At 45.2% G+C, this 27,945-nt stretch overlaps 1 protein-coding gene across 1 annotated transcript in view; it reads right to left on the minus strand.

Annotated features, from left to right (window-relative positions):
* SLIT3 (slit guidance ligand 3) overlaps positions 1–27,945 on the minus strand; it is an 810,486-nt gene that overhangs the window by 24,260 nt on the left and 758,281 nt on the right. The window contains exons 30-32 of the mRNA XM_084636935.1: positions 18,998–19,135; positions 6,629–6,869; positions 3,185–3,315 (exon numbers count right to left, since the gene is read on the minus strand). Coding sequence (XP_084493061.1) covers positions 3,185–3,315; positions 6,629–6,869; positions 18,998–19,135 — 510 coding nt within the window. The remainder of the gene's footprint in view (positions 1–3,184; positions 3,316–6,628; positions 6,870–18,997; positions 19,136–27,945) is intronic.

The following is a 27,945-nucleotide window of genomic DNA, read 5'->3' on the forward strand; positions in this document are numbered from 1 at the left end:
GTCTTTAGGATGAGATTTTTAAAAGAACAATGCATGGACATTATGGATCATGTGGCTTTTGAGACAAGTCAAAGGAAAGTTTTTGAAAAACACTAAGTTAGAAAGCCAAAACAACATCTTATCTACCCCGGAGATTAACTATATTAGTCACTCATTATCTTTGTTTCATTGTTATTCAACAGTTGTAAGTCCACTGGGCCACATTCACTCAACTATGCAGACTATGGATCAGAATCACCAATGATGGAAAGACTGCTAGTGGGCCTGTGACCCATCCACAGCCAGGACAGCCCCAAAGGTCACAGAATAGCACAGGGGCTGGCACAACAGAAAGAAGGTGATCTGCATCTTCTCTGCAGCCTCAACTGATGAACAGCCAACTGAAGAGCTCCTGCTTGAATGTAAAGCCTCCCTCTCTCCCAGCAGATACTTCTGAAGGACAGTGGTGAAAACACTGCTTATCCTTGCTTGGGGGTATATTCCCCTTGGGGTGCAACAGCTCTTGGTGGTGCCGGTTGGCTAAATCTGGCCCAAAAGATTTGAGTGAGTTCCTCAAAGCGGGCCTAGGAGTGTTCAATCGCTTTACATAACCCATTTGATCACATTAGACAGGGGAGTAGCAAGTAGCCTCTGTATATGGCACCGATGAGCCCGATACTACAATACTATGGGCAATTCTGGGGCCCACATTCTTAAAAGATGATTGAAAAGTTGGAGCTGGAGAAAATGCCTCACATTGAGAGATTTAAAGAGCTCAATTTGTTTAGATTGTAAAAATGGAGATTAAGAGGTGACTTGATTACAGCGTACAAATACATCCACAGGAAGAAAGTACCAGTATTAACAGGCTCTTTAACATGTAGAGAAAGGCATAATGTAAACCTATGGCTGGAAGTGGAAGCCAGACAAATTCCCACTGGAAACAAGGCATACATTTTTAACAGTGAGGGTGATTAACCATTGGAACAAACTACAAGAGAAGTGGTTGATTCTCCATATCGTGCTATCTTCTGAATGCCTTTCTGGAAGATATGTTTTAGCCTAACACAAGTTATGCATTAGTCAAACCCAAGTTACTGAGGCTCAATACAGGGATAACTGGATGAAATTTTATTGCCTGTGATGTATAGAAGGTCAAACTAGATGATCTAATGGTCCCCTCTGACCTTAAACTCCTTGAATCTATGGAGAAAAGCAGGTTTCTCTCCCTTCCCCCATCCTTAAGGAAAACGTTTTAAAATTCATTTAGAAGTCTCTTTTTGACATTCTATAGCTGCAGTTTTTCTCAATCAGCCTCATCTTTTCCCATCAAGCTTCATGCTAATCCCATTCTGCTGTACTCCTTAAACTAATAAAAGATTAGGGTGACATTTCAGAAAGGGCATCGCATTAAGCAGCAACTTTCCCATCTCAACAGATCACACGGTGCAAAACGTAGTGAGCAGGCCATTAATCTTATGGTAACGAGATGTCTTTCTGAATGGAGACCTCCTCCTTGATCAATACGAAGGGCACTGGAATAATGAGGACACTGATGCTTGCCATCTCTGGCAACTTCGCCAGAAGGTAGTGGATCCATAAAGCACTCTGATGTCAGAAACAGCTCCTGTCACTGCACCATTCTGCCATTGACAATTGAGAGGAGGCTCCCACTAGGATCTGTCACCTGGTGTGCCGTCTGCAGATAATGAGCCTTTCCCTATGTTCTAATTAGTGGCATAAAACTGTTTAACAACTTTGGCTTCGCTCTAACACGGAATCAATTAGGATTAGCAGCTGAATAAAGAGTAAATTTTCACGCCTCTCACTAAGCCTGTATTACTGGTGAAAATCACTAACAAAACCCTTTGTTCCTTCCTAGGGTGAACAGAATAGCACAGACCTAATCACTGGCCTTTCTGTTCCAGTACAGGACCTGCTGATATCATCACATTGCCTAATTAGTCTTTACACCCCAAGAATAGAAAGCAGCTTACTGATTTATTTTCGTTTGTTACATATATCTCAGCTCTCAAAATGAAGAGACAGCAACTACAGACAGAGGCAATTATACATCTGCCTTGTTTCTGGGGGACTAAAATCTCACATGAAGAATTGAGAAAATCTTTAGGGAAAAAGTTTAAGCATCATCCTCTTTACCTGCATATAAACTGCATTTTTATACTTGCTGTGATAGGGCACTACCCCTTTAAGAGCAAGACAAGCTGGGTAATCTCACCAGCATATAAAATAAAGGCCTGATCCCTGCAATGACATCCATGCAGGCAGACCTTGGCACCTATCACTGAATTCAACAGGCTCTGTATAGGTAGAGGGGTATGACCATATAGAACAAATTTGGCAGATCATGGACTAGGTTAGCAGAGGGAAGTCAGTCTGGGGCAGGCTCTGGTGGAGGAAAGACCTGTGGGCACTGCTGTCAGGGTCCTAATAAAAGAAACCCCTTTGGATATGGCTTATACCCTTTTTGTCTTTGGTTCTCTCTCTTGTGGTTAATGAATTGAGATTTTCTCTTATTATCACTTGGAGTGTTCAAAATTGCAGGCTTCTGGAATCCAGATGACTCTGTGTCACACTTGCCCTTCTGTTAATTCCATTAGCTATGGTTCTTTAGCCTTTTTATTTTGTTGTTGATGCAGGTATCAGTGCTTCTAAAAACATGTGCCCTGTAATAAAGTCAATCCCTTCCTGTCCCATTTTATCTAACTGCAATTCTGTACCACTGGCATTACATTCTATTGCTTTCTCTCTCAGGATTCAGAGTTTACTGTAGATATCAACAGGAGAAAATGGATTACAACAGGCAGTTGCAAAGACAGCATTTACCAAAAGCTACCACACTGTAATATCTGTGAAATCACAGTATTTCCTTACTCTCAGAATAGGAAATAACTGCAATAACTCATATACATCTGGGAAGTACCTGATTAATCTCTGCTAAGAAGTCAGTGTTTATGCAACCATCCTAATTTTGCAGTCTGTGAAGACAAAAGATTCCCAGTTAACGAAACAGGTGTATTGGATATTGGCGCAGGGGGAGGGAAGGCAATTCCAACTTGGGACAGATAAGTAAATAAAAAAAGAGCTTGTCACATTCTTTGACAAAGATTTTTCATAGAAAGTCCCACCTCTCCATCATTTGGAGAACAGTGCATCCTGTAATAGCTTAGGTGGAGGAACTTACCTGTACACTGTGGTGGGTGGAGAGGTCCGTGTGTCGTAGATAAGCCTCACATGTCCTTGGTACAACTCCAAAGCCAAAGGGTCATTGTCCCCTTTGTACAATAAGATGCCATTGTCTTTATCTGTTGCTACCTGTGAAACATCAACAGTTTGGTGAGGATGCTTTAGAGTTAATAAAAATGGAAACACTAAACTTGTATCATATGGAAGGATCCTACATTTAGATTAACAACTCTACTGACATTTTAAAAATCAGATACAGCAAGAGCAGTAGCAATGCAAATTCCCCCAAACTGCCTCAATCATTGACCATGAGCTGAGGGTGTAATTCCACACCCATTCTATCCTTGGTGCCTCTTAAGATGCCAACGAAGGTTTAGACTGTAATGGTGAGTTTTGCAAGGTGGACTCTAGGTATTGGACAGGAGCTGCTAAACTCATTTTATATAGGTTGTTCAGCTGCCATCATAAGCGTTGGTCAGCAGAGTCAGGTCAATTCTGCAGATAATGTTCTGCTGAGATCCATTCCCATTTTTAAAGTATTTACTTAGGCCCTTTGCAATGTATTCCCTGAACATTTGTGCAATGGAGTTTACTAGTTCAAATGCTCATGGGCTGTGAATTTTAAATCTTGAACATTCAAATGTTAACGGAAATTGAACCCAGTTGTGAAAACCTCACATCTCACTAGGAAATGTGATTAACCCTGATGTAGTATCTTTGTGTGAATGAGCATGTGACTGAGATGTCATTTAGCTGCTGGGTCTTGACACAAAAAAAGGACCTACCATAGCCACTCGTCCAAGGTGCTTTTTTTAGTTCAAATGGTAGAGACCTGTATTTTAGGAGGTGAAGGCAAGATTCTAATTCCAATCTTTCTCTCTTGAATCTCTGAGTGTGAATTGTGACTGTTTTTTGGCAGCACATGATTCATTTCACAGTTCAAGCAACAGCTTGAATTAGGGATTTAGAAAGGCCAGGTAGAGAGTAAATTAAGTTTATCAAAATTGCAAACAAATAAACTTGAGAAAATTTCAATCCGATCATGGATATTCTGTGAACACAAAGAGAAACTAAAGTGTGCCTAATGGCTTATACATTATGAATTTTTCACTCAACTCTAGTTATCACCAAGCCAGACTGAGTTCAAACTGGTGACCCAGAGGGTCAGAATATAAGAACCTTCCAGTCCCTCCTAGATTTCCATCTTTGGTGTCCTAAGATACCCAAAAGCCTAAACCCACAGGTGATGAATCCACCTTCCCATGAGGTGCCCCTAAAAGTGAGAGTAGAAAAAATAGGACAGAAAATACTTTGAACAAAATCTGCCTCAGAGTTATTTTTGCAACAAATATTGCAAAGGTTTTTTCTTTTTAATGGCAGTTAAGTGGCAAAACTAAACAGTTAAATATTTTAATCTATTTTCATTTAAACAAACACCCTTCCTTGCCCCTTAGGAGAGCATGATTTTCATTCTTTTATGAGTATGTTTTAATAGGAAGCTCTCTTTAATCCCTTTTTAATGGCCACGGAGGTATCCCAATTTTATTTTGTTGGCAATTAATTAGCAGAAGCAGAAATAATATTTAAACTGGAAAATAAGATTTGAGAACACGATCTGTGGGTGTTCTATGTAGTAAGCAGGCCTGGCCTCCGAGTTATTGCTGGGAGACATTTACTCCTTGTACATTTTACTTAAGAGGAAAATGTCACGGGTTTCAAGCTCTGAACTTAGCCAATGGTACAGTTGAGCCCTTGAGAATATCAGACTTTCTAGAGTCTTTGAGAGACTTTCCTAAGATCTGAAATGAGAGAATCTGGAAAAAATAAAGAGGAGAAAATAATCTGTCTTCATGAAGTGAATTGCTCTCTCATATAAACTAAGTATACAGACTTGTTGGCCTCTGCATTATCTACATCATAATAAAGATTCATTATTTTTAAAAAAGCAGCTTACAAAGAAATGCTAAGCAAGTCATGCAATGTTAAAAATTATTTATATTTTCAACTGGTTGAATCTTCAGGAGTGAGGCCTTTGATATAGAGGCAAAATTCTGATCTTATGATCCCAGATGGTTCCTTTAGTTTGAAATAATTCACCTATGATAGAAGACATTAATCTAAACAGGTGGTGGTAATGTTGGGCCCAATACAAAACTTGTTAAAGTTAGTGGAAAGAGTCCCATTGACTTCAGTTGCTTTGGGATCAGGCCCTTTTGTGGTTTTTGGCAACACCCTCATGAATATTATTTGTAGATTTTTTTTGTGGCAGACGTAGAAATTTACAATATTTTTTCAGTCTACAGAACAAACTTGGTAGAAACCATCTAAATAAGTCTTTGAAAAAAATCAATTCTTAATCCTGAAATCTAGTCCTGTCTTCAAAGTCTTTCCCACTGGTGTTTTGACTATGTTGAATTTATGTTCTCACAAGTAGTTCTGGAACATTATTTGCAACACCAGAAGCCATTTCCTTTCTAAACTGAGAAAATAAAGCAAAATGAAGGAAGACTAATGCGATAATCTCCCTCTTTCACATATCCTCATTCATCACTTGAAATGCCATGCATCTTTCATAGGGCGAGGCTGGGATAGTAGCAGTTCAGGTGCATAAGCAGTGGTATATGGAAGAGATATATTAGGTCACAGATTAATTTTATGTTTCTCTTTTCTCTTCATTACAAACTGTTAAAAGGGGCAGATTTTTCCCTCTGTTACCCTTGGCCAATGGAAAAATAATTATGATTCAAATGACACTGGACATACAAAAACAATTTTAAAATATGTCTAACGACTTCCAAAAGACACGGATCTAATATTGGATTTAGTGGCTCCAATCCAAAGCATCTGTGATCCAGAAAATACAAATACTGCAGGAGAGGCATGGTAACCATAATGTTTATTTTCCATCATCTTCTAAAACACATAACACAAAGCAAATTGAAGTGATCTAAGTAGACATTTAACCAAAATCTACCCACTTTTGTCTAAGTGAACATGCACAGTAATGCCAGAGGAGTCTAATTTCTGGAAAAAAAACATTTCAAGAAGAATCTTTTTACAATGCTGTGCCCTACTATTCACTGATGAAGGATGAAAGGCTAACATGTACATCAGCAGCGGGACAGGGAAATTTGCAGATACCGTCTCTGTTTAAACTGCCAATACCACCTTGTTATGCAAGTCTCAGACAGAAACAGGGCGGAGAGGTTGGTGTGTGGGGGGGTGGGGGGTGTCAAACCAGGGACGGGACTATCTCAGTTGCTGCATAATGTGACAGCACAGTTGCAGAGCAGCCACCGTCACCTGCCCAACATGGCCCCAGCTGTCTGTCATTCTGTGGGTCAATAAATGCACTTCCTCTGGGATTAAAAGCACTGAAAGGTTATCTCTTGGAAGGACACTGGGCTGACAGATGAGCTGTTACCTCTTCTGTGCGACATACCTGGAGGGAGATGTTTGCCTGAGGACGGATTTTGGCCGACGGCAGCTCAACATAGGAATCCTTCCCAACAAAGTTGACGGTGATGAGTTTCTCGCACTTTTGGCCAGCGAAGCCAGCCAGGCAGCGGCAGACTGGTTCATGGTGAACTACAATGCACTGAGCCCCATTCTGGCATTCATAGTGGTCACAAGGGCTGGTCTGTAGCAGAACCATTGGAGGGGGATTTTCACAGAAGAGTCCACTTTAAAGGAAAAAAAGTACCTGTAATTATCACAACCCTTCAGCACTCTGGCAGCATTTCCAGGATCTGAGATTCAAACACCGAATTATTTTGTGACTCCCCAAGTCTAATAAACCCCATGGCATTGTGACTCCCAGCTGCTTATGGATATTTGGAGGAGGCCACTTCAAATTACATACATGCAAATATGGTATCATTAGGCAAGGGACTGAGCCAAAACTCCAGATCTGATTCTCACCTTCCCCTACACACACCTCCGCCCTTTGAAACATTTCAGATTCACACTTTGCAGCTTAAGCCTATCTCTATTTGTACAACAGCAGCCCTGAGGCCAAAGCCCTGCTTTTAAATGTTTTAAAAGGTCTACCTGTTTGCCTTACACTAGGGCTATGTCTATACTGCAATCTGAGGTAGACATGGATAGACAGATCCATGCTAGTATAGCTAAAAATAGTGGCAGAGGCTGTAGTGAGGGCTTCAGCATGCACTGGTGGTACAAGCAAGCTGAGGACCCTCGGTACGTACTCATGTTGCTAGCCCAATGTTTACACTGCTGTGTCTACAGTGCTATTTGTAGCTGCACTAGTGTGGGTGAAGCTAGCATGGGTATGCCTACCCATGCTGCAAGCACACCCCAGACTGCAGTGTAGACATACTCTCTATGTATGAAGTGTAAAAAAAAAGAAGTGTGCTATCTCTAGCGATGTGACCAGTTTCTGAAACTTATAAAGGTTAAGGCACGGACACCATGTTATTTGTTGGGCAGTTTCCTAACGATGCTGCTTCTAGCAGCCACAGGAACATCAGATCCCTCTTAGGTGAGCTTCTGGTTATGTTAAAGGACTGAAAAAGTTTGAGGACAGTAAGGTCTGCAATAGTTAGAGGTGGGTGAAAACAGGAATGTCATATCTGAGCACTCATGAAAGCTTAGGTGGGGAGAGGGATATTCTGATCCAGATCCATACTTTGTGTCTGACTTTTATCTGTCTAATAGGCCAAATCTGTGAGCCAAAACCATGCACACAAACACCTGAACTTTGGATCTGATCTGGCCTTTGAGGTGTGAGCCCACATGTACAACCATAGCTATGGTTCAATTTCCTGTGTTGTTTCCCCGACTTCATTATGTCTGGAATTTGTTCCAAACTATTTGCTGTCTCCAACAAGCTGGGATGATGAAACCAGTGGTGAGCTAGAGCCGGTTCGCTAGCACCGGTTGTTAAATTTAGAAGCCCTTTTAGAACTGGTTGTCCTGTGAGGGAGAACCGGTTCTAAAAGGGCTTCTAAATTTAACAACCAGCCAAAAGTGGTGCCTTCGGCACCAACTCCATGGGTGCTCCGGGGCTGGAGCACCCACAGGGGAAATTTGATGGATGCAGAGCACCCACCGGCAGCTCCCCACCCCGCCTCGCCCGGCCCCAGCTCACCTCCGCTCTGCCTCTGCCTCCACCTCCACCCTGCTCTGCTTCTCCGCCCCCCAGCCCTGGCTTCCCGCGAATCAGCTGTTCACGCGGGAAGCTGGGGGGCTGAGAAACAGGCAGAGTCTTCGTGCTCAGGCCGAGGGAGGAGGAGGCGGAGCGGAGGTGAGCTGGGGTGGGGAGGGGCTGCCCGTGCAGCAGCAGGTAACTGGGTGGGGGGAGCGCGCAGGGGAACTGCTCCCCGCCCCATCTCACCTCCGCCACCCTCGGCCTGAATGTGAAGCTGCCGCCTGCTTCTCAGCCCCCCAGCTTACTGCACGAACAGCTGATTTGCGGGAAGCGGGGGGGTGGGGGGAAGGCAGAGAAGCAGAGCAGGACAGCGCGCTCAGGGGAGGAGGTGGAGGCGGAGCGGAGGTGAGCTGGGGCCGGGTATGGAGCGGGAAGCTGCCAGTGGGTGCTCACCCACCAAATTTTCCCCGTGGGTGCTCCAGCCCCGGAGCACCCACAGAATCGGCGCCTAAGGTGTCACTTTTGATGTGATCGGTGGAGGGGAGTGGCCGCTCCCCCCTAGGAGTCAGAGGGACCTTCCCAATGCTTCCTGGGAGCTGCCCCCGGTAAGCACCGCCGGGACTCCCCACCTCGCCCCCCGGCAGGTCCCTCTGGCTTTTAGGGGCGGGGTGGGCACCCATTACGGTGGCCCACGAGACCCTCCTGCCCAGTTCTGGGGGCAGACAGGGGACAGGGGTGGATGGGGCAGGGGTCCGGGGGGGCGCATCAAGGAACACGGGGGGTTGGATGGGGCAGGAGTTCCTGGGGGGCGGGGGTGGGCCACGACCCCCTCGTGGGGTGAGGAGGGAACCGGTTGTTAAGATTTTGGCAGCTCATCACTGGATGAAACTTCATTGAAATAGCAAAAACAATATTGTGGGGGTCGAGGGGAGGGAAGGGAGAGTGTAAAAAATTGCAGTGATCTTACAATGTAATCTACTTGACACACTAAACAGTAAAAAGCATATTGAACATTTCTACCTAGTATTCCCATACCATCCATGGGCACTGCTAGGCTGCCACATTAAGCAGACAGTTTGTTACTCCCACTGAGATGCTCAAGCAGAAAAGCGCAACAATGCACCTGCTGCTGTCTGCCCTGACGTTCCTAATTACAGTAGCTTTCCAAAACCAGCAAAACCTTTGTGCTAATGAATACAGCATAAAGTTCTGTGATCACTTGGAACCACTGGAGCTTGTGAATAACAAATGAAATGATGAAAACTCTTTGCTCAGTGCACAGAGATTGCAAACAGAACTTTGCTGTTATACACGCTTAGTGCTCAGAGATGCTTCATGTTCCAACCATGGTATCAATGTCCTTTTTGATAAGAGAGTTATGGACATAGTAAGACATGTGCATACACACAAAATGCTAGAATACCCAGTGCAATTCTGGAGAATTAAAAGTCAATCTATCTTGCAGGGAAATTCCACTGGATAAGAGTTCTTATTGAAAAAAACCAAAACCAACCAACCAAACAAACAAAAAAAAATTCCCTTCCTCTAAGGAAATGAAACCTCCAGGAGTGTATACAGAAAGCATCTACAATTGAAGTTAGAATACAGTCTTAATCCCTTTACCAAGCAGTACTACTAGGAGTGCAACGGTTGTTAGCAAATAGGACAGCTGTTAGGTATTCAGTAGAAACTCCAGCTTAGCCACGAGCTTACTTTTGTTGAGATAGAAGTTAGTAAAGAAACTTGGGTTATGGCATCCTCTACTCTTCACTGTTGATTTCCTCATGGGTAATTTACCAGAGAAAGGAAATAGTTAACATCTCACCCAACAGGTGGCATGAGTGCAAAACACTCTAATACAGGGGTGGCCAACCTGAGTCTGAGAAGGAGCCAGAATTTACCAATGTACATTGCCAGAGAGCCACAGTAATGTGTCAGCAGCCCCCCATCATCTCCCCCACCCTGCTCCCAGTCCTCCCGCCCACCGGCAGCCCCGCCGATCAGCACCTCCCCCTCCCTCCCTGCACCTCCCGATCAGCTGTTTTGTGGCATGCAGGAGGAGGAGCGAGGGCATGGCAGGCTCAAGGGAGGAGGTGGGAAGGGGTGGAGTGGGGGCAGGGCCTGTGGCAGAGCCAGGGGTTGAGCAGTGAGCACCCCCGGCACATTGGAAAGTTGGTGCCTGTAGCTCCAGCCCCGGATTCGGTGCCTAGACCAGGAGCCGCATATTCACTTCTGAAGAGCCGCATGTGGCTCCGGAGCCAAAGGCTGGCCATGCCTGCTCTAATATTTCACTGCAGTGATAGAATGGTGTTGGACCTAAATCTAGTGATCTTTCAGTAGGCAATCAACTGGGCCATCTTGATACCATACAATAGAGGTATTTGTATCTGAGGAAATGTGGATGGGTCAAATTTTGAGGTCTATCGAAGCTGATGATATTACTCTGGATTTACACCATACTTGAGAGCAGAATTTGGCCCAGTATTTTATAAACAGAAGAGTAAATAAAGTACAAATGTTAATTACATTTTGGATTCTTCACTTGAACCTGCTTCTGCAGTACTCCTGCTTTCAAAGCCAGTAAGAGGGTATCCCTGGTTTGGGGGAAATACAGATGCAAGAGGGAACCTCCGCTTTCCTTTTTCTTTCTTAGAGTTCGTTTCCCTTCTTTTTCTTTGGGCAAATAACCTTGAAAGAATAAGCCAATGGCTAAGGGCTGGAAGGAGTAAGCAGCTGGGCTCTACCTACGTCAGCAGGTAGCCAGTGGGACCTAATGATCTCCCCACCCGCATCCACACACACAGTGTTTATACAAATGGAGTCTGTTAAGTTTGAGTTTTACCACAATAAACCTCTTCTTAACTCTCCCCCAAATCCACAGCCTGGCCCTGTACATGGCGGTGTCATCACTGCAGACAGGAATCTATTGAATAGGACTCCGAGGTGGGAGTGGGGAAAGAGGTGGCAAAACACTGATCAACAGGCCTGGCCGTAAGTGCTCAGGCTGCCTCTGCCTACTTTACAATGTGTATCACCCCTGGGGATTGCTCCGGTCCAAGGCCAGCATGACACAAAATCCAAATATACTAATGTGGCTAAACATTCTTTCTTCCTTGTCAGCCACCATCATCTCGCCAGGCTTTCCAGGATAAACTGCATTTCAACACTTTTCTTATCGTATTACCAAACGCTTCCCGCATCGGCCACACAAACGAAGCCACATTACACAGCCAGACTCCACATGTGCACAGAAGTACGGCCTCAGAGCGAATTCTCTTCTCTTAGATAACAATGCCGGGGACAGCAATAGTTAATTAGGAATCCAGTCCTTTCCCATTGCTTGGAGCTGATGCATTGTGCTTTCAGGGGGTCACAGTGGCGGAATTTAGCACAGGCTGAGGGGAACATATCTCTTGGAGTCCTCTGTCTATCTACCCAGACAGCATAGTTTTGCAGAGGGACTGGCGAACCTATTCATATGTTTTCCCGTTTAAACAAAAAAGTGTCCTCAAAACTGTAGTCTAGAAGGCAGCACCACTGGGCACACATAAACCACCACTTATTTATATTTTGCTCCTGAGGAATATACTGACAACGTTGCTAGCATAGCATTATGTTCAATTCATCAGCGGAAATGAGGGAGGCCAGCTACAATTTTCTGAAGTGGGGAGTCCTCCCCAGGGAAACTGTTCCCTTCCCAAAACTTGGTTCAGTCTGGTGCATGCCAAAGGCAAACATGCACTTTAAAACATTCCTGATGAGTATCAGGCTAAAAAGTTCTCTCTGGCAGGTGTGAGTTAGCTATATCCAGAGAAGGGGTGTCATCTGAGGCAAGGAACCCTGTCTTCAATTGGGTAATGGAGATTTTTCCATGAGCTCTAGTTACGCCCCACAAGCCCCCGCCCAATTACTTTACTCAGGAATACACCATATTCTACGGTGGAGTTATTTGAGGTCCAGTCTCCAAGGAGGCAAGGGAACAAAAAGAGTAAGAGTGCTGTCAGAAGCTAACCTAGATACACAAAGGAGCACTACTAACATGTCAGCTTGCTTGCCAATTTAACCCAGCTGCTACAGTAGCTCATACCCATGGATGCCGAGGCTTGACTGTTTATTAGTACACTTGTCAGTTGCAGCCCGGCACTAAGGAAAGCTGGAGGACTAATCAAAGCAGATACTAACACCAGCCTCTACAACTGCTAGCCAGATACTAGAATGGACATGTCCAGTTACAGAGACAAAGTGGGTGAGGTAATATCTTTTATTGGATCAACTTCTGTTAGTGAGAGAGACAAGCTTTTTAGCTACACAGAGCTCTTGCTCAGCTCTGGGAAAAGTACCTAGAGAGTGTAACAGCTAAATACAAGGTCGATATTACCTCACCAAGCTTGTCTCTCTACTATCCTGGGACTGACATGGCTACATCAACACTGCATACAGCAATGGAACATGTCCAGTTAGGGCAGTCTCCTGGTTTCATGACGTGCCAGATTGTCATCTCAAATCAGGACTCTTGTGATTGGCTGGTGATGCTCTATCAGGACAGTTGGAAGTGAATCTCTAACCAGGGCCAATTTACTGGGAAGCTACCACTGCTGTCCTAGTGTCAGCTAAAATGGACTCTTTAACTGTCTTAGGCTGTGCAACACATTAATGGTAGCATGGGCGGCAAATTCTATGGGCCCTTAGTGCCTGGGCACCAGGAATATTCCTAGCCCGGGGCCTGTCTCCAGCAATGTCTGAGGCCATGTCTCTCCCTTGGCTCCACCTTCTGCCCCGGGCGCTCCAAAATGGCCTAGGGCCCGCACTCACCACCAGCGCACAGCGGCACTGAGCAGATTCCTGCCTGCTCGCTCCATGTAGCTGCTGGCCCCTCCCTGCGGCCCCTGGGCAGGGTGAGTCTGTGTCCTGCCCCTGCGGCCAATAGGAAGTTGCAGGGGCAGAGCCTGGGGGTAGCAGCACATGGAGGCCCCCCGGCCCGCCCTGCCTAGGAGCCCCAGGTAAGCGCTGCACCCCTCTACCCCCTCCCAGAGCCTGCACCCCTACCCCTTTCCCATACACCCCCTCCTGCCCCCAAACTCCCTCCCAGAGCCTATACCCCAACTCCGTCTCAGAGCCTGTACCCCTCAACCCCTGCCTCAGCCTGGAGCCTGCACCCAGCACCCAAACTCCATTCCAGAACCTGTACCCCAGACCCCCTCCCCCAAGCAAACTCCCTCCCAGAACCCAACCTCTCACCCTTCTGCACCCAAACTCCCTCCCAGAGCCTGCACCCCAATCCCCTGGCCCAGCCCAAAGCCTGAACCCCAGACCTCCTCCCCCCACCTAAACTCTCTCCCAGAGGCCTAGGCAGGTGGGGAATGGAGTTCGGAGCGGGGGGGGGGAGGGCTGGCTCTGGGTGTTCTGGGCACCACCAAAATTTCTACAAACCTGCCGCCCCTGAATGGTAGCACTAGTATCTCAGCACTTAGTCCTTGTCTAACCTAGTGTGAGCTGTTCTGTTTTGTCTGAGAGAAATAATTCAGGTAGAAGAACACTAAGCCTATATATTTTCATGTGAATTTAGGAAACTCACCTGGCCTATACCAGCTTCCATTAACAAAGAGGAAGTGCTACGGAAGCTGTTTTGCCTATAGACAGTGTCTCGCTCAAAGATTTCTAAAGAGTTCTAATGCCCAAATCTCCACATGGATCACTTGGTAATTTACTCCCTGCAATCACATCCCACTTACTGGCTGTCTCAGTGAGATATAGCTGTTCAGCTACTAGCATCAAAAAGTTACACTACACACAAGTGTTTGTTAGAGGCTTTTTGTATACCCAACGATCGGAAGTCAAAGCCTGGCCCTGCTTGTCCAAGCTGCCTGAGTCCACAGGGAAGGAGTCTACGGGGCTGTATAATCCTGGTTTATTTGAATAATCGCTGAATTTCCTGCAGTGAAATATCACAAGGGGGAGCCACACAACGGAGAAAAATACCAAGATGGTTTATGTAAAGCTCAGCAGAGTTAATATATGTTTCCTTTCTGAAGCAACATTTATCAGAACAACACGGCTGTTCCATGGATTGCTAAAGGGAACATTTGACAAGTCAGATTTTGCCTAATAGAGTTTCATGAATTGTAGAAACAGAGTTTGTCCGGGGTAAACAAATCATACTTTGGACAGAAGACACACAGAAAACATTTCAGGAAGAAAAGCATATCAAGTATTTGAAAATCACATGAAGTAATAAGCTATGTTAAAGTACTGCATATAGAGCAACTATAAATTAGCAATTAATAGGTCACGCCATAATGAAATGACTGGTGTGAATGCATACTACTAATCCCTACTGGATGGAATCAGAGGTGCTTAACTCTACAGCTGTGGCCCTAGACTGCTATAGCCAATGGTGATTGTCTCTTGTTCAAATATGCTTCCTCAGCAGAGGAATATGGGTTTTAACCCCACGCTTACTGTGCCGTCCATGTGACCGTGATGTACAGCACAGTCGTAAGCACAAAACTGCTAGGGAACCATGCATTTATTACAATAGTATAGACACAACTATTGGGAGATTATTCTGTACATTCACTGAAATGCTTTCTGATATTTAGCCAAACATGTCTGTGCTCAGTTTCATCTGATACCTCCTTAGTTATCTTTCCTAGGCCACCTCAAACCTTCTCTCCCTCTGTCAGTATTTAAACATTTGCAAAGTTATCCTATCCCCTTAGTAGTTTGATGCCCATGGCATATATCACTGCATATCTTGCAAATGCACAGGAGGTGATTTTACATGCCTGCACATCACAGATCTGAACTCTGTCCCTCAACATGTTTGCAATTACAATCTTAACAAAAAAAGTCACACTCCCGTTCAGAGCTGTGTGCTTTGAAACTACAAAAGGCCAGAGGCATGAAAAGAATAATGAGCAGATAGTTTTTGTTAGCAGAATTTTAATGCTCACTTTGAAAAAGACCATATACTGTTCTGGATGGACAGTAAGAGTGGACTAATTCCAAAAGCCTAAGGCAAATTCAGAATCCACCGCCCATTCAGCCTGTAAGCCTCTTCTGAGACTACTGGGATGCGAGTCAGACAATAATCATTGTGATAGTGATATGGTGATGTGGATACCACTAGGATCTGAACCTAAACAACCAAACTCATTTAACACTAGTTGGCAGTAGGGCTTGCATCTACATTTCAAGGCAATTTATAAGAACTATATGAAAAATATCAGAAGCTGATTTCTAAAACAGACCTTCCTCACAGTGATTTATTCACTACATGGAATCATGTAGGAATTTAGAATTAAAACTTGAGGGTGGTGGTGTAGTCAAGGGCAATGGACTGAGGAACAGGAGATTTGGGTTCTATAATCCTGGCTCTGCCATTCATTCGCAATGTGACCGTGAGGAATTCCCTTAAGCTCTCTGTGTCATTTCCTCCTCTGTAAAATGAGGCTAATGCTGCCTACCCACTTCACCCTATGGCTGAAAAGTGCTATATCAGGGCTAATCATTACAGCTGTGCAGAAAACAGTAATGCCATTTCATGGTGGCTTTTGATATTTGGAAATCCGGTTTCATTCTGATTTGGAACAACAGCCAAAGTTTTGAAATTCTCCAGAAAAGGGCAGGGAGTACTAGCTCGGGGGCAGTCTGCATAGTGGGCTGTTCTAGAGCCATGGATCCTGGGCACTTTGGGGTCCACAGCTCAGGGGCAGTCCACCTGGTGAGCTGTGTAGGACCTGGGATCCTGGAAGCTCAACTTTGTGACAGACCACCAGGTGAACTGCAGAGGAGCCTGGGTGCTTAGGAGCTGGACTTCCCAGGCTCATGGACTGTCAAAAAGCTGGAAGCCTGAAAGCCCAGCCTGGCAAGGAGCTGGGCAGCTGAGTTTGTAGGAAATCAGAGAGGTTTCCATCAGAACTCTGCCTGCGTTCCGTTGCAATTGGGTCAAAACTGAAATATCTCCATGGAACATTTAATTTTTGATTCATTTACTTATAGATGGGAAAATGTTCTATCATAGAATTTCCAACCAACTCTATTTAGTATATGATCCTTAGTGTGATTTCTTGAAGACGCACTCTCAAATGCTTGTTAGTACCTCCCTCTTGAGCATCAACTAAGAGACATTCCTTAAAACACAGAACAGATCACCACTCTAGCTGGAGACTCCTAGAGTTATTGCCATCTGATAGCTGCCTTGAGTTGGATTTGAACAGGAAGCGTAGAGGTGCATGGATCTGCAGTCCAAATCCTTGAATATGTTAACAAATAGCAAGGCTATTTAGTGATTAAAATTCTACCAAGAAAACGTCTACCTCATACCCTCTCTAGCCCAAGTATTGATGTGGTCACTACAGGATTTAAGCAGGGAATGGAACATGATGGAAAAGGTTTGCTTAAGAAATTCAGGGGTTTCTCTTATATTTGTAAGATTTGGTCCTGCGAAACTGCATGCTTACTTTGCTGTAAATATCAATGTCAGTTCAATAGGAGGCTGACTGATTTGCAATAAAAATACTTGTTGAGAAAAAAAAGAATAAGGATGAAATAGAAGAATAAAAAACTGCTATGCACAGAATAGGGTTTATAAATGCTCATGCAATTTTTGTTTTGTCCAGGCTGATCTTTTCAGGTACTTCTCTCTCTTTTTCTCTCTGTTTGTTTCAAATACAGAAAAGATTCAGTTGGAAGGAAGCCAGCATCTAACCTCAGGCACTGATTAGTGAATCTGTTTGGAGAAGCACTCTCATCTTTGACAGACAGCAAGATTTCCAGGAGTCTGATATATCAGCAGCTGTCAGAATTGGAGACTTGAAATGCACAGGCTGACTTGTGCAGAGTTCGTCCACCAACAGACACAGAACATTCAGAACCCTATATTTTGAGGGCTGGATATGCTGTGGGTGAGTGGGTATACATATCTCAGCTGAAAGGGCTAGATCTCCACCTACCATCCCAGTTGTTTCTCTGATGGAACTTGCATGTTCTCTAGTGGGGCGGGTGCAGGACTTGGAGCCAGAATCTCATGAGGTCTCATTACAGCTTTGTGTAACAGAAGACTCATTTCTACAAACACGTGACGTTTCACAAACAGCTTATTTGGTAACAAAACATGGAAAACTGTAAAACTCGGCACATCACTGGGAGAATGATCCCATTTTCACAGGAAAATTTTACAACAACAGGATCAAGTGAAATCCCTCACATTTTCTGTTCCGTTGTAAGTATTTCACCCACCTGCTCTGTGCATGTGTGTGTGTGTCATCAAGCACAAGTGTTTTATGTGTGGCTATTAAACCACACACAGATATAATAAAAAAAATACATGGAGTTGTCCTCAAAGCATGCACACTAATCATCCAAGTGACAACTTCAGTCTCCTCCTTCCCTTCCTTATAATCACTTTCTGTTGTCTTGACTTAATGTAGAACTGATCCTACAAACACCCACTTCCTGGTGCAGTAATTACCAATGTGCACTGTTCCACTGATTTCAAAGGGACAGCTCACAGTATTAAGTGCGGTTCTGGTTACCAGGTGTCTGCAGAATTGACTCCTTATATTACACATTCTTTGGGTAGGGAATAAGTCTTTATAGGGTATGTGAAGAGCCATATCTCTAGTGCTAGACATGCACAGAGTGTATATGGGCCTGATTCTGATCTCACTGTCACCAGCAAGAATCAAGAGTCTACGGAGTTCCACAGACATAAGCAAGATAAGATGAAGACAAGAAATCACTCCTGGGTTAAGATTTTATATGCCAAGCTTTTTCTCAATATGAATTTTATGGCCAGTTTACAGAACCTTCTAAAATGAAAATGGAACAGAATGACTTGGGCTACCATAAGAGTCTGTATACTGAAAAGCCAAAGGGTTTTTTTTGTTTTAAATGAAGGCTACAGGAATTACCCTCAAAAGCAGGTCTTCAGTTTTCCCCTATTCATTGTGGTAAAGTACAGAACATCTAGTAAGTATGTTTACCCTTTCCGCCTGCTTAGGTGTTTGCAGATTTAAGTAAGCTTATTTTTATCATCCCCTTTCCTAGAAAGGCTGGATAATGTAGGAGGGCTGTGGTTCTAGTGGTTCTTATCTAGGAAGTGACAATAAGAAATCTAGCTCTCTCACTGGATGTGTAAGCTCAACCCTTTATCTGCTCTAGTACGCCACAGCGTGGAGAGCCACCAACTCAGAGTGACATTTCATCCTCATGTACACTTTTTTCAGTTTCTCTGTCACTTTGCCCCACTTACATACCCCACATCTTGGTGGCAAGTTGGGCTTGATGCGATTCCTCTTAGCTGACAGCACTGCTGTGCCTCTGTCAGACACAGTGGTCGCTGCAGAGTGATACAAAGCAGCCTCATCTACGGGCTGAGTGGACAGCTCCTCTCCTACCCCTCCAAGCTCTCCTCGTTGCTGCTGGCCCAGCGCTGAAACCCAGGTCGCTCACGTACTAATAGAATATTGGTCAAGATGCTGAGCCCTGAGATCTTTTCTGTTTTCAAAGTAAGGAGAGAATACTTGAGTATCTGGCCCCAGCCCATCTGGAAGATTAAGAGCACTGAGCCATCAGTTCACACAGTAAATGATGGATAAATACCACATCTTGAGGCTTGTTTGAGCAATTGTAGGAAGAGACCAGATATTATGCAGAGAGTACACACAGTCTGAATGATGAGCACAACTCTCTGCTTACCTGAACCCTTGGGGGCAGACACAGGTGTAGCCATTGACTGCATCTACGCAAACAGCACCATGGCGACATTTGTGGCTCACACAGTCATCATCGTCAGTTTCACAGTGTTTGCCACTGTAGCCAGGTAGGCACTCGCATCTGAAACACAATGAAGATCATCATCAGTAGGCTACATCCCTAGCATCCGTCGTGATAACACACACTCAGGTCAATGTCTGATTAGATCAGGGTATATGGTTCACGATGTAAGGATGGCAGAGATAACACTCTTAGAACAGTCAAACAAACAGAGAGCTAAACATTAGCTTTCAGAACTGCTTGAGCTCCTGTGACTGCTGGGGTTACACATCTTAGGGAATCAAAGCAAATACAATACCATATAATTTCTCTTTTCCAGGTCTGCTAAAGAGTGGCATTGCATGGTCATGTACGAGCTTTCTTTTTATATATGAGATAACTAAGTTAACTTGGCTAAGCTTATTAAAGTGTTTGACATGTTACTGACTCAACATTTAGAAGGACTCTAGTTTCTATTTTAACAGCATCTATTCAGCTGTCTGAGTCCCAGCAGGAATGTCGAGCACAGAGGTGACATACAGGAGTGTCATTTTGGAAGCCAACCTGGGAGATCCCGGCCAGTGGAGGCCAGACACATTGCAGAGGTAGTACAGTCCATGCAAGAATGGGAAAACAGGATCCTTATAGTTTCTTTCTTATGATTTGAGCTTCATTCGTAGCAGCCACTAGGGACAGAGAGGTCTTCGGCCTTCAGACAGAAGAGAACGTGCACGCAAATCATAAATGAAGTCATGTAAATGACTTTGAAAGGCAAAAGCAAATTTAAAGGAGGTGATCATCAGTTTTTAGTCCACCACCTGTTTGCTTTTTCACAGCAGATACTCTATGGGAGTAGTAACAACTGAATGTTTCCAAATCACATCTCCTGCTGAAATACTGATGCAATGCCACTTTCCTGCCAGAAGGTGGCAACTCGCTCCTAGGATGAAATGATATGGGATGCTACCAAAACTGCAAGCATCGGCTTTTTTATTATTATTTTTTTTTTATTACAGTTGTTAAGTTTGTTGTGTTAAGGTTGTGTCAGCATTTCCATTATAAACCCTATTTTCAGAGGTTTATAACTTGACCATAAAAATGTGCTCTAGGCTGAAATTTGGCATCCAAGGTCTCAGGCCAGGAGTAGATCTTTTTGGAAAGTTGAGCTGACTCTTTCTGAGCCTGTAGACACTAAATTTTAGTCTGGCTTGAAGGTATTTTAGTCCATAAACCATATTTCACTTCTCCCAGATGGATTTTATTTCACAGCTGGAAAATAATAAGCATATCACTTAACCCAAAACAAAGGGGGAGCCCCAATTATCTCCCAATGTGCATGTGTATTTTACAGCACGTAGGTCTGTATCTCCCTGAATTCTGGATTACCCCACTTAGGAGTGGCTATGATCACAGCTTTCACACTCTTAAGGGCAAATATAACCTCCTCTCCTAGCTGCAAGGGTCCTTGGAATGGGTGCAGCTCCACTGGGGATGGGCAGTAAAAAGGATGGATAGAGGTAGGCTCTGTAGGGCATGTATTCCATGTGGCATAAAGCCCTGACCCACATGAGCTCTGTGGGGACATGTGCAGGGGCAGGAAGGATTGAGGCATAAGCAAGGCAAGGGAGGTGGCACCTGAGGATCCACTGCTATGCAGATACTCCTGTCAAGGGCCAAGTGCATTATAAGATGTTAAACTTCAGATATTAGGCTGAAACCTCTGCAGAGAGACTCCATAATCCTCTGTGTGTGTTTGTGGGGGGGAGGGCGTGGCCAGGGGGAATGGGAAGGAATGGTAGAAGAAGGATTTCTCCACTCCCTGGACAATTACTGGGTGCTGGGTTTAGGATTTGTTCCTTAATGAGAACGTGTATGTGATTAATTATCACTTGGTGTTCGCCCATCAGGGAATTATGGGCCCACTCTGACACAGTGCCAAGCACCGTCAGTTCCCACTGAAGGCAATATATGTTGAGGGCACTCGACACTTTGCAGGAGTGGCCACTTGTGACGGGGTGTCCACCCCACACAAGTCCTGAAGGGGGTAAGGTGGCTAGGCGAGCCACCTGGAGGAGGAGCCAGGGAGTAACAAGGGTTAATTAAAGAGGAAGTGCAGCTGGCCAGGAACAGGAGGGGCCTACATAAAGCCCAGTAGCTGGGAGTAGAAGGGGCTAAAGATAGAGAGGTGGCAGTCACTGTCAGGGTGAGAGAAGGCAAGGTAGGAAGTAGCCCAAGGATACAGCAGTTCCAGACTGTGCAGCCCTCAAATGCTTGTTGTAGGGTCCCTGGGCTGGAACCCAGTGTAGAGGGCAGGCCTGGGTTCCCCTACCAGCCACTGGGCAGTGCCGCTGTTAAGGGACAGTGAAAGAGAAGATGGCCTGGGGCAGTGGGTCTCAAGAAACTTTGAGAACGCAACCCCTCTCCCTGCCCCAGGAAAGGGAAACTACAGTGACCTGGCCAGAGGGCCAAGCCACAAAGTGGGAAGAGTTGAGTCCCGAGACAGTGAGACACAGCGAGAGTGACGGAGTGCAACCACAGGAAGGGGCATCAGCCTGGCAGTGCTAATCCCCAGACACATCCAGAAGGAGGCGCTCCAGCAACGAGTGGAACACCCTGTGACTCCCTTGTATATGATGATTCTCTCTTTTTTAGGCATTTGTAAGTATTAATAATATTGACTCTTACGTGGCACATTTTATCCATCGACAAGACTCGTAAAGCAGCCAGCCCCATAGTATCTAGCCTTCTATAGCCATCTGTAACACACCTAGCACTGTGCTGCGGCTGAGTAAGGTGGCACACATTAGTCTAAAACCAAAATAATCTTATCTGAGAAAGCAATGTGAGTGACTGAAAAAGTAGTTAATAGAACAGAATCTAATAACTTAGATTCTGCAATTATGGCCGCCCTCAGGGGCCAGAAATGGGCGGGGCATGGGGTGGTTGCAGTTCAAAGATCTGATGCTGTGCAGATCCACCAATTTCCTTCTCCACCCTCAGTGTGGTAGGGGTCCAGGTAATGGCCAACAAGGGCACTCTTTAGTTGACATTCCACCTCTTGATGTCCTAATGGCATGCAATACGTCTTGGTGGCTATAGGAACAGTGTGAATAACATAGTGTTGGAGATAATAAAACAAAACCCAAGACCATTCCTTCCCCAAACTCTGTAAGAGCTGAGCAAAGTTTTTCAGCAACGTTTCTGTCACTCCTGCAAACAAATAACTTGCAAACAAATCTAAAGACTTTGTGGGGGGAAATGCAGCATTTAATCCTGTTGTTTTTTATTGATCCCTGTTGTCCTAATATAAAATGATGTAATAATGAATGATGTGCAGTTTCTTATTCAAAGCTGCCATGTATCACTTTTATGATGTGTACGGCCATCACGGTAATGATGGAACCACCACTTTTCTCTGCAGGGCTGCATTAAATCAGTGGTCTATGCTGTCAGGTGGTAATTCCATGCTTAGAAATAATAAAGCATATTTATATTGTGCTCTAATAGAGCCACAGTGAGTGGAAAAACATGTGTCTTCCCTGAAGTTATTTTTTAAAGGCATTTCATTGCATTAGATAATTTCTTGGTCTGGTATACAGAAAGCTGGCCTTTTAACAATCACAGCACAATAAAGATCTAGAGGCTAGAAGTGAAGAAAGCCACCTGCAATTCTAGGTCAAAAAAAACAAAACAAAAAAACCAGCAAAGAACTCAGTGCAGCCAAAAGCACATAAAAAAATGTCAGTTTGTTTCCTAAGCTGAGATTTGGCCATGCCCTTTAGAAGCATAGATTTCTTTTCCATTCTGAAATTTCTGTTATTTTACAGTTGCTTTTTTTTAAACTTTGTCACCTCTAGGCTGGAGCTACCCCACCAAGCACTTGATGCTGCCCCCAATTTGGAGCTACCCCACCAAGCACTTGATGCCCCCTTTCAATCTGAGCAGCTAGTCAAATTTTAGGGTCCTGGGAACATTCCAGTTGTTTGTTTACAAGTCATGTACAAAGTCCTGCTTCTCTGAACACAAGAAGAACCAAGAACAAAAGGAGCAGTTTCTTAGCTTACAGCCCCAAGCCTCTTTAGCTAACACCAGACTCAAAAGCTCACTCTCTCTAGCTTTTTCCAGTGTCATACTGTCTTTTGCTCTTTTCTTCCCTCTCTCAGTTTGTGTGTATTCTGCCTTCTCTCTCTCTCACTCCCTCCCTCACAAACCCACCTCACTAACAATATAAGCAAAACCCCTCTGCCCGCACTGGGGTGAGTTCACAACCCCCTTTTGCATTAAGTGGGGGACTTCTGATTAACCCATCCTGACAGAGTATTTGAAGGGCTTGTTCGCACGCTGCCTTAAAGAAGTTTGTGATCAAACCAGGCAGCAGTACCCCTCAGTGCAACATGCTCCTAAGGCAGAACTATTACAGAACATGGCAACATGAGTGCTTAGGAGCCTCTTGCCTCAAGTACTAGAGACACCATGGTTTGCATTGCCTGCCTCTTAGAATATATCTCCACTGCAGCTGGCAGCAAGTCTCCCAGCCTGGACAGACAGACTCATGCTAGAGGGGTTTGAGCTAGCATGCTAAAAGGAGCCATGTGGACATTGCAGCTTGGCCTGGAGCTCAGGTTCTCAAGCCTAGGGATTGGGTGAGCTCAAGAGCCCAGCTCCAGCCCAAGCTGCAATGCTTGAGCCCCTCTGAGTCTGTCTACCCCGGCTGGGAGGCTCATTCCCAGTTGCAGTGGAGACATACCCTTAGTGTCTGCAAAAAGAAAAGGAGTACTTGTGGCATCTTAGAGACTGACAAATTTATTTGAGCATAAGCTTTCGTGAGCTACAGCTCACTTCTCAAATAAATTTGTTAGTCTCTAAGGTGCCACAAGGTCTCCTTTTCTTTTTGCAGATACAGACTAACACGGCTGCTACTCAGCAACCTTAGGGTCTGACTCTCCAATGCCTCGCCAGACTGGAATGGAAACTCATAACCCCTTTCCTTCAACCACTTTGCACAGGTGAAAGTGATTACACAAGTAAAAGATAGCAGAGAATTCGGCATGTAAATTTTAGTACTCAAGCCTTAGTAAAAGGCCAATATACCCCAGGGACCAATAGATGCCTGATATCTCAGTGAACCAGCTGATGAGTGGGGCTGGAATAGCCTGGAGGCAAGGGGTAAAATTTTCAAAAGCACCAAAACGACTTAGGACTTGGAACCTAAGTCCCATTTTCAAAAATGACATGAGCACCTAGGAACCAAAGTCAACAGGACTTAGGCTCCTAAGTCACTTAGTTACTTATGAACAGTTTACTTGGGCCGTCTCTGCTGACAAATATCTGCTCTGGAATGCTCTTCCCTCACCAAATACCAGGACATCTTCCCAGTGAGACTCATGGGGTTTTCACTGCCTAGCTTTTTGTTTGGCGAGGGGCATTTTACTTACTCTTATGTTTGGGGAATGGGTACAAGGGGTTTGTTCTCCTACACCTGCTCTGAGATTTATTAGACTATGCTCTGACTTGGCTTCAGACCTGTGTTTTCTTAAGCACTCAGAGGCTTTCAGACATGGATCACCGTAAACATTAATATTAATTACTAATACATTTTTGTAAGTCCAAATACATACTTCCTGCCTGAGTGAACTGGTACTATGTCCATCCTGGAGTTAATGGGTTTATTGTCTACAAGTGAAATGGTGGACAAAAGTGGCCAAATGTATGCGATGGTGCTGCTGCTTGAGCCAGTGTCATTCTGTATGTTGCACTGCAGTACCTCATATTAGATACATGCCATGACCACAGGCATATCTAATATGTGCCAGAGACATGGACTGCTGAATAGACTGGTAAAAGGATAAGGAGCTCTCCATCACTAGGTTGCTGGTTTGAATTTGGCCCAGGACAATAGCAACCAAACATTTTCATAACCAGAAAGCTGCTGCATGTGAAATCACTAAGTGGTCTCCGTCTATTTCTGAAGGGGCAGAGGGTCCATATAAAACTAAAAACCAGAACTGTCATTCTGGCTAAAGGCCAAGGACTGTTTGGGCAAAGGAGCTAAACTATTCTCAACCCTAGACACGGCACACACCCCGATATGGAAGGGCCCCTAGTAAGGCAAAGTGGGGGAGAAGCCTGCTTCACCACTGCCTGTTAGGTACCTGGTCTTTGAATAAATAGAGGTACTAAACATACAGTTTGGGAGGTTTTTACATCATTATTTCATTACTACTGTTCTTACAGCAGTACCTAAGGATCCTGGATGAGGGTCAGGACCCCACTGCGTGTGGCACACATCATAAAGAAACAATCCCTGCACTAAAGAACTTACAACTTCTACAATATCACTGCTCTGCAAAAGAGTGAACCGAAAAAGGTGTGTGTTATCTACATTCAGTGCTGGGGATTAATGACGGGTGGGATTATTCCTCCGTGGTGGATAGTTCCGAGAGCGTGCCCAGAAATGGTGCAGCAGGTTCGGTCCGAGGCTGTCTCATCCTCTCAAATCTCGAATGACACTGAGTACTTTGAGTTAATTTATGAATGTTCAGTTCTGGAACCTGTCAGGGAACTCTGAACCATGCTACCTCTGCCTTGTAACATGCTGCAACTAATGGATTAGTCAAATAATGGATAGCTGAATGAGGATGCCTGAAGCAATGTCAAGTAGTCAGCAGCTATCACTGTACCCTTCAGAGGAGGTTACTTCAAGAATTGTCCTAAATCATTTAAGAGTTTCCTTGCCCTCAGGAGTTGGGAGAGGCTCTTTCCCAAAGTCCTTCACATGTCAACAAGTCATGTGACCCTGCATGGGATATCTGGTTAGTGGAGAATAGTGTGGGTTCAGCTGTCTGAAAGACTCAGTGCTATAAGAACATATGTTTGTAGTGTGGCTACCTGACAATTTCACTCTGACTCTCTTTAACTGTCCTGAAATTCATGAGCCTAATTTATTATTTTTTAGCAAGCAGAAGCATGTTAGGTGCTTCACAGGACACAGCCCCTTCCCACAACACATGCTAAGTTAGACACTGATAACAGTGAAGCTAAGATTGCTACTGCAGCATATATACCTCCTTCTCCCGCTCCAGTTTGGATTGGGCAAATGCCCTGCGCTGTGGCCTCTCTATTTTCTTTCTAATCCCCCACAATCCAAGTGGCAAAATCAAAGAACAACCAGGAAGGGACTAAGGTGGCTATGTTGTCAGCTTTGGCTGGGCACGCAAGCTGGCTTCAGCTTCCCTATAAGCTTTCTTGAAATCTCCCCACCTCCTCACTCTTTCTCATGTTAGAGTGTGGGGGTTTTTTCCCATAACTCCCCCAGTTAAGCTCTGTTTTTGAACCTTTGGTGTGACTTATTCTATTAACAGCACAGTATTCACGGGAGAATTCTGTGCCACTGCGCATGCATAGAATTCATGTCCCCCACAGATTTCTTTGCTTCCCTGCAGAAAAATGACTTTCTGATGGGGAAGCAAAGGGAAGCCACAAAAGCAGTCATGCAACCCTCCCCAGCAGTTTGTTTCGGGTGTGCAGGGCAGCCGGCACAGAGATAAACCACTGTGCATCAGGAGGCAGGACTGGGGAAGACCCAGCTGGTGGCTCCTACCCTGTGCCGGGCTCAGCTACTAGTCCCAGATGGGCTGGGGAGAACGTGACTTTCTTTTCCCCTACACCGCGTCCGGGGCCGGGTCAGACCCACCTCCAGATTTCTCCCCTGGTTGCAGGAAACTCTGCAAACTCCCCTCTCTGCCTGTTTCCTGCACCCAACGTGCAGGGGGAGGGATCCCTGTACAGGGAGCTGCTCCCTGGTCCGTCTAACCCCTGAGCATCTGGACTCCCTCAGACTCAGACCCTCCTGCCAAGACTCACCCCACACACACACTCAGGACTCCCCCCCGATGAGCCCCACTCCCCCTGCACATTGACCACCCCAACGAGCCACCTGCACCCAGATCCCCACTGCACTGAGCCCCACTCCCCCAGCATCTGGATCCTCAACCCACTCAGCCCCATTTCCCCAGCATCTGGATCCCCCACTGAGCCCCCCACACCCAGATCCCCCTGCCAAGCTCTATCTCCCACATAGTCAGGCCCCCCGCCGAGCCCCAACCACCTTCACCTGGACCCCTCTGCATAGTCCCATTAACGTTGCACCCAGAACCCGACAACAAGCCCCTGTGCATCCAGATACCCCCTGCACCCAGATCCCCCACTGAGTCTCCCACACCCAGATTTCCCCATGCAGAATCCTCTCAACCAACACCTGGATCCCCGCACGCTAAGCCCCTCCACACTTGGATCCTGCCTTGCTGAATCTGCCTGCCCACACAGAGGTGCAGGGCCCTGGGATGTTTCTGGGGCAGGCCTGGTCCTTGCCCTGTGTCAGGGTTGGGTGCAGCCTCACTGCTGAGTCAGTGTCCCGGGGGTGGAGGGGGAGTGGGCGTGCAGAGCTGCACAGTGATCTCCCACCTCTGTTCAGACAGTGGCCTGTGCTCCCCAATGCCATGCCGGAGCTTCCACATTTATGTGACAAATAAAATGTTGCAGAATTTTAAAATATTGTGCACAGAATTTTGAATTTTTTGGCACAGAATTCCCTCAGGAGTAGCACTGTAAGTAGAAGCTCTCACTCTTGCAACCTTCTTCTGGAAGCCCATCTTTGCCAATGATGAATATTAGTACTAGGCAGATCTCAAGCACCTTCCATCCAGGGTTCTCCAAATGTTTTATAAACATTAAGCTTTACTTTACCTCTGGGATGTAGGTCAGTATCACTCCCATTATGCAAAGGAGGTGCAGAGAGAGGAAGTTACTTGCCCAAGGTTCCTCAGGATGTCTTGGGAACAGAATCCAGATCCCCTGATTCCCAGCCTTGTGCTTTAGACACACAAGACCAT

Source organism: Lepidochelys olivacea (genome assembly GCF_965140295.1).
Source record: "Lepidochelys olivacea isolate rLepOli2 genome assembly, chromosome: 8".
Taxonomy (NCBI): domain Eukaryota; kingdom Metazoa; phylum Chordata; order Testudines; family Cheloniidae; genus Lepidochelys; species Lepidochelys olivacea.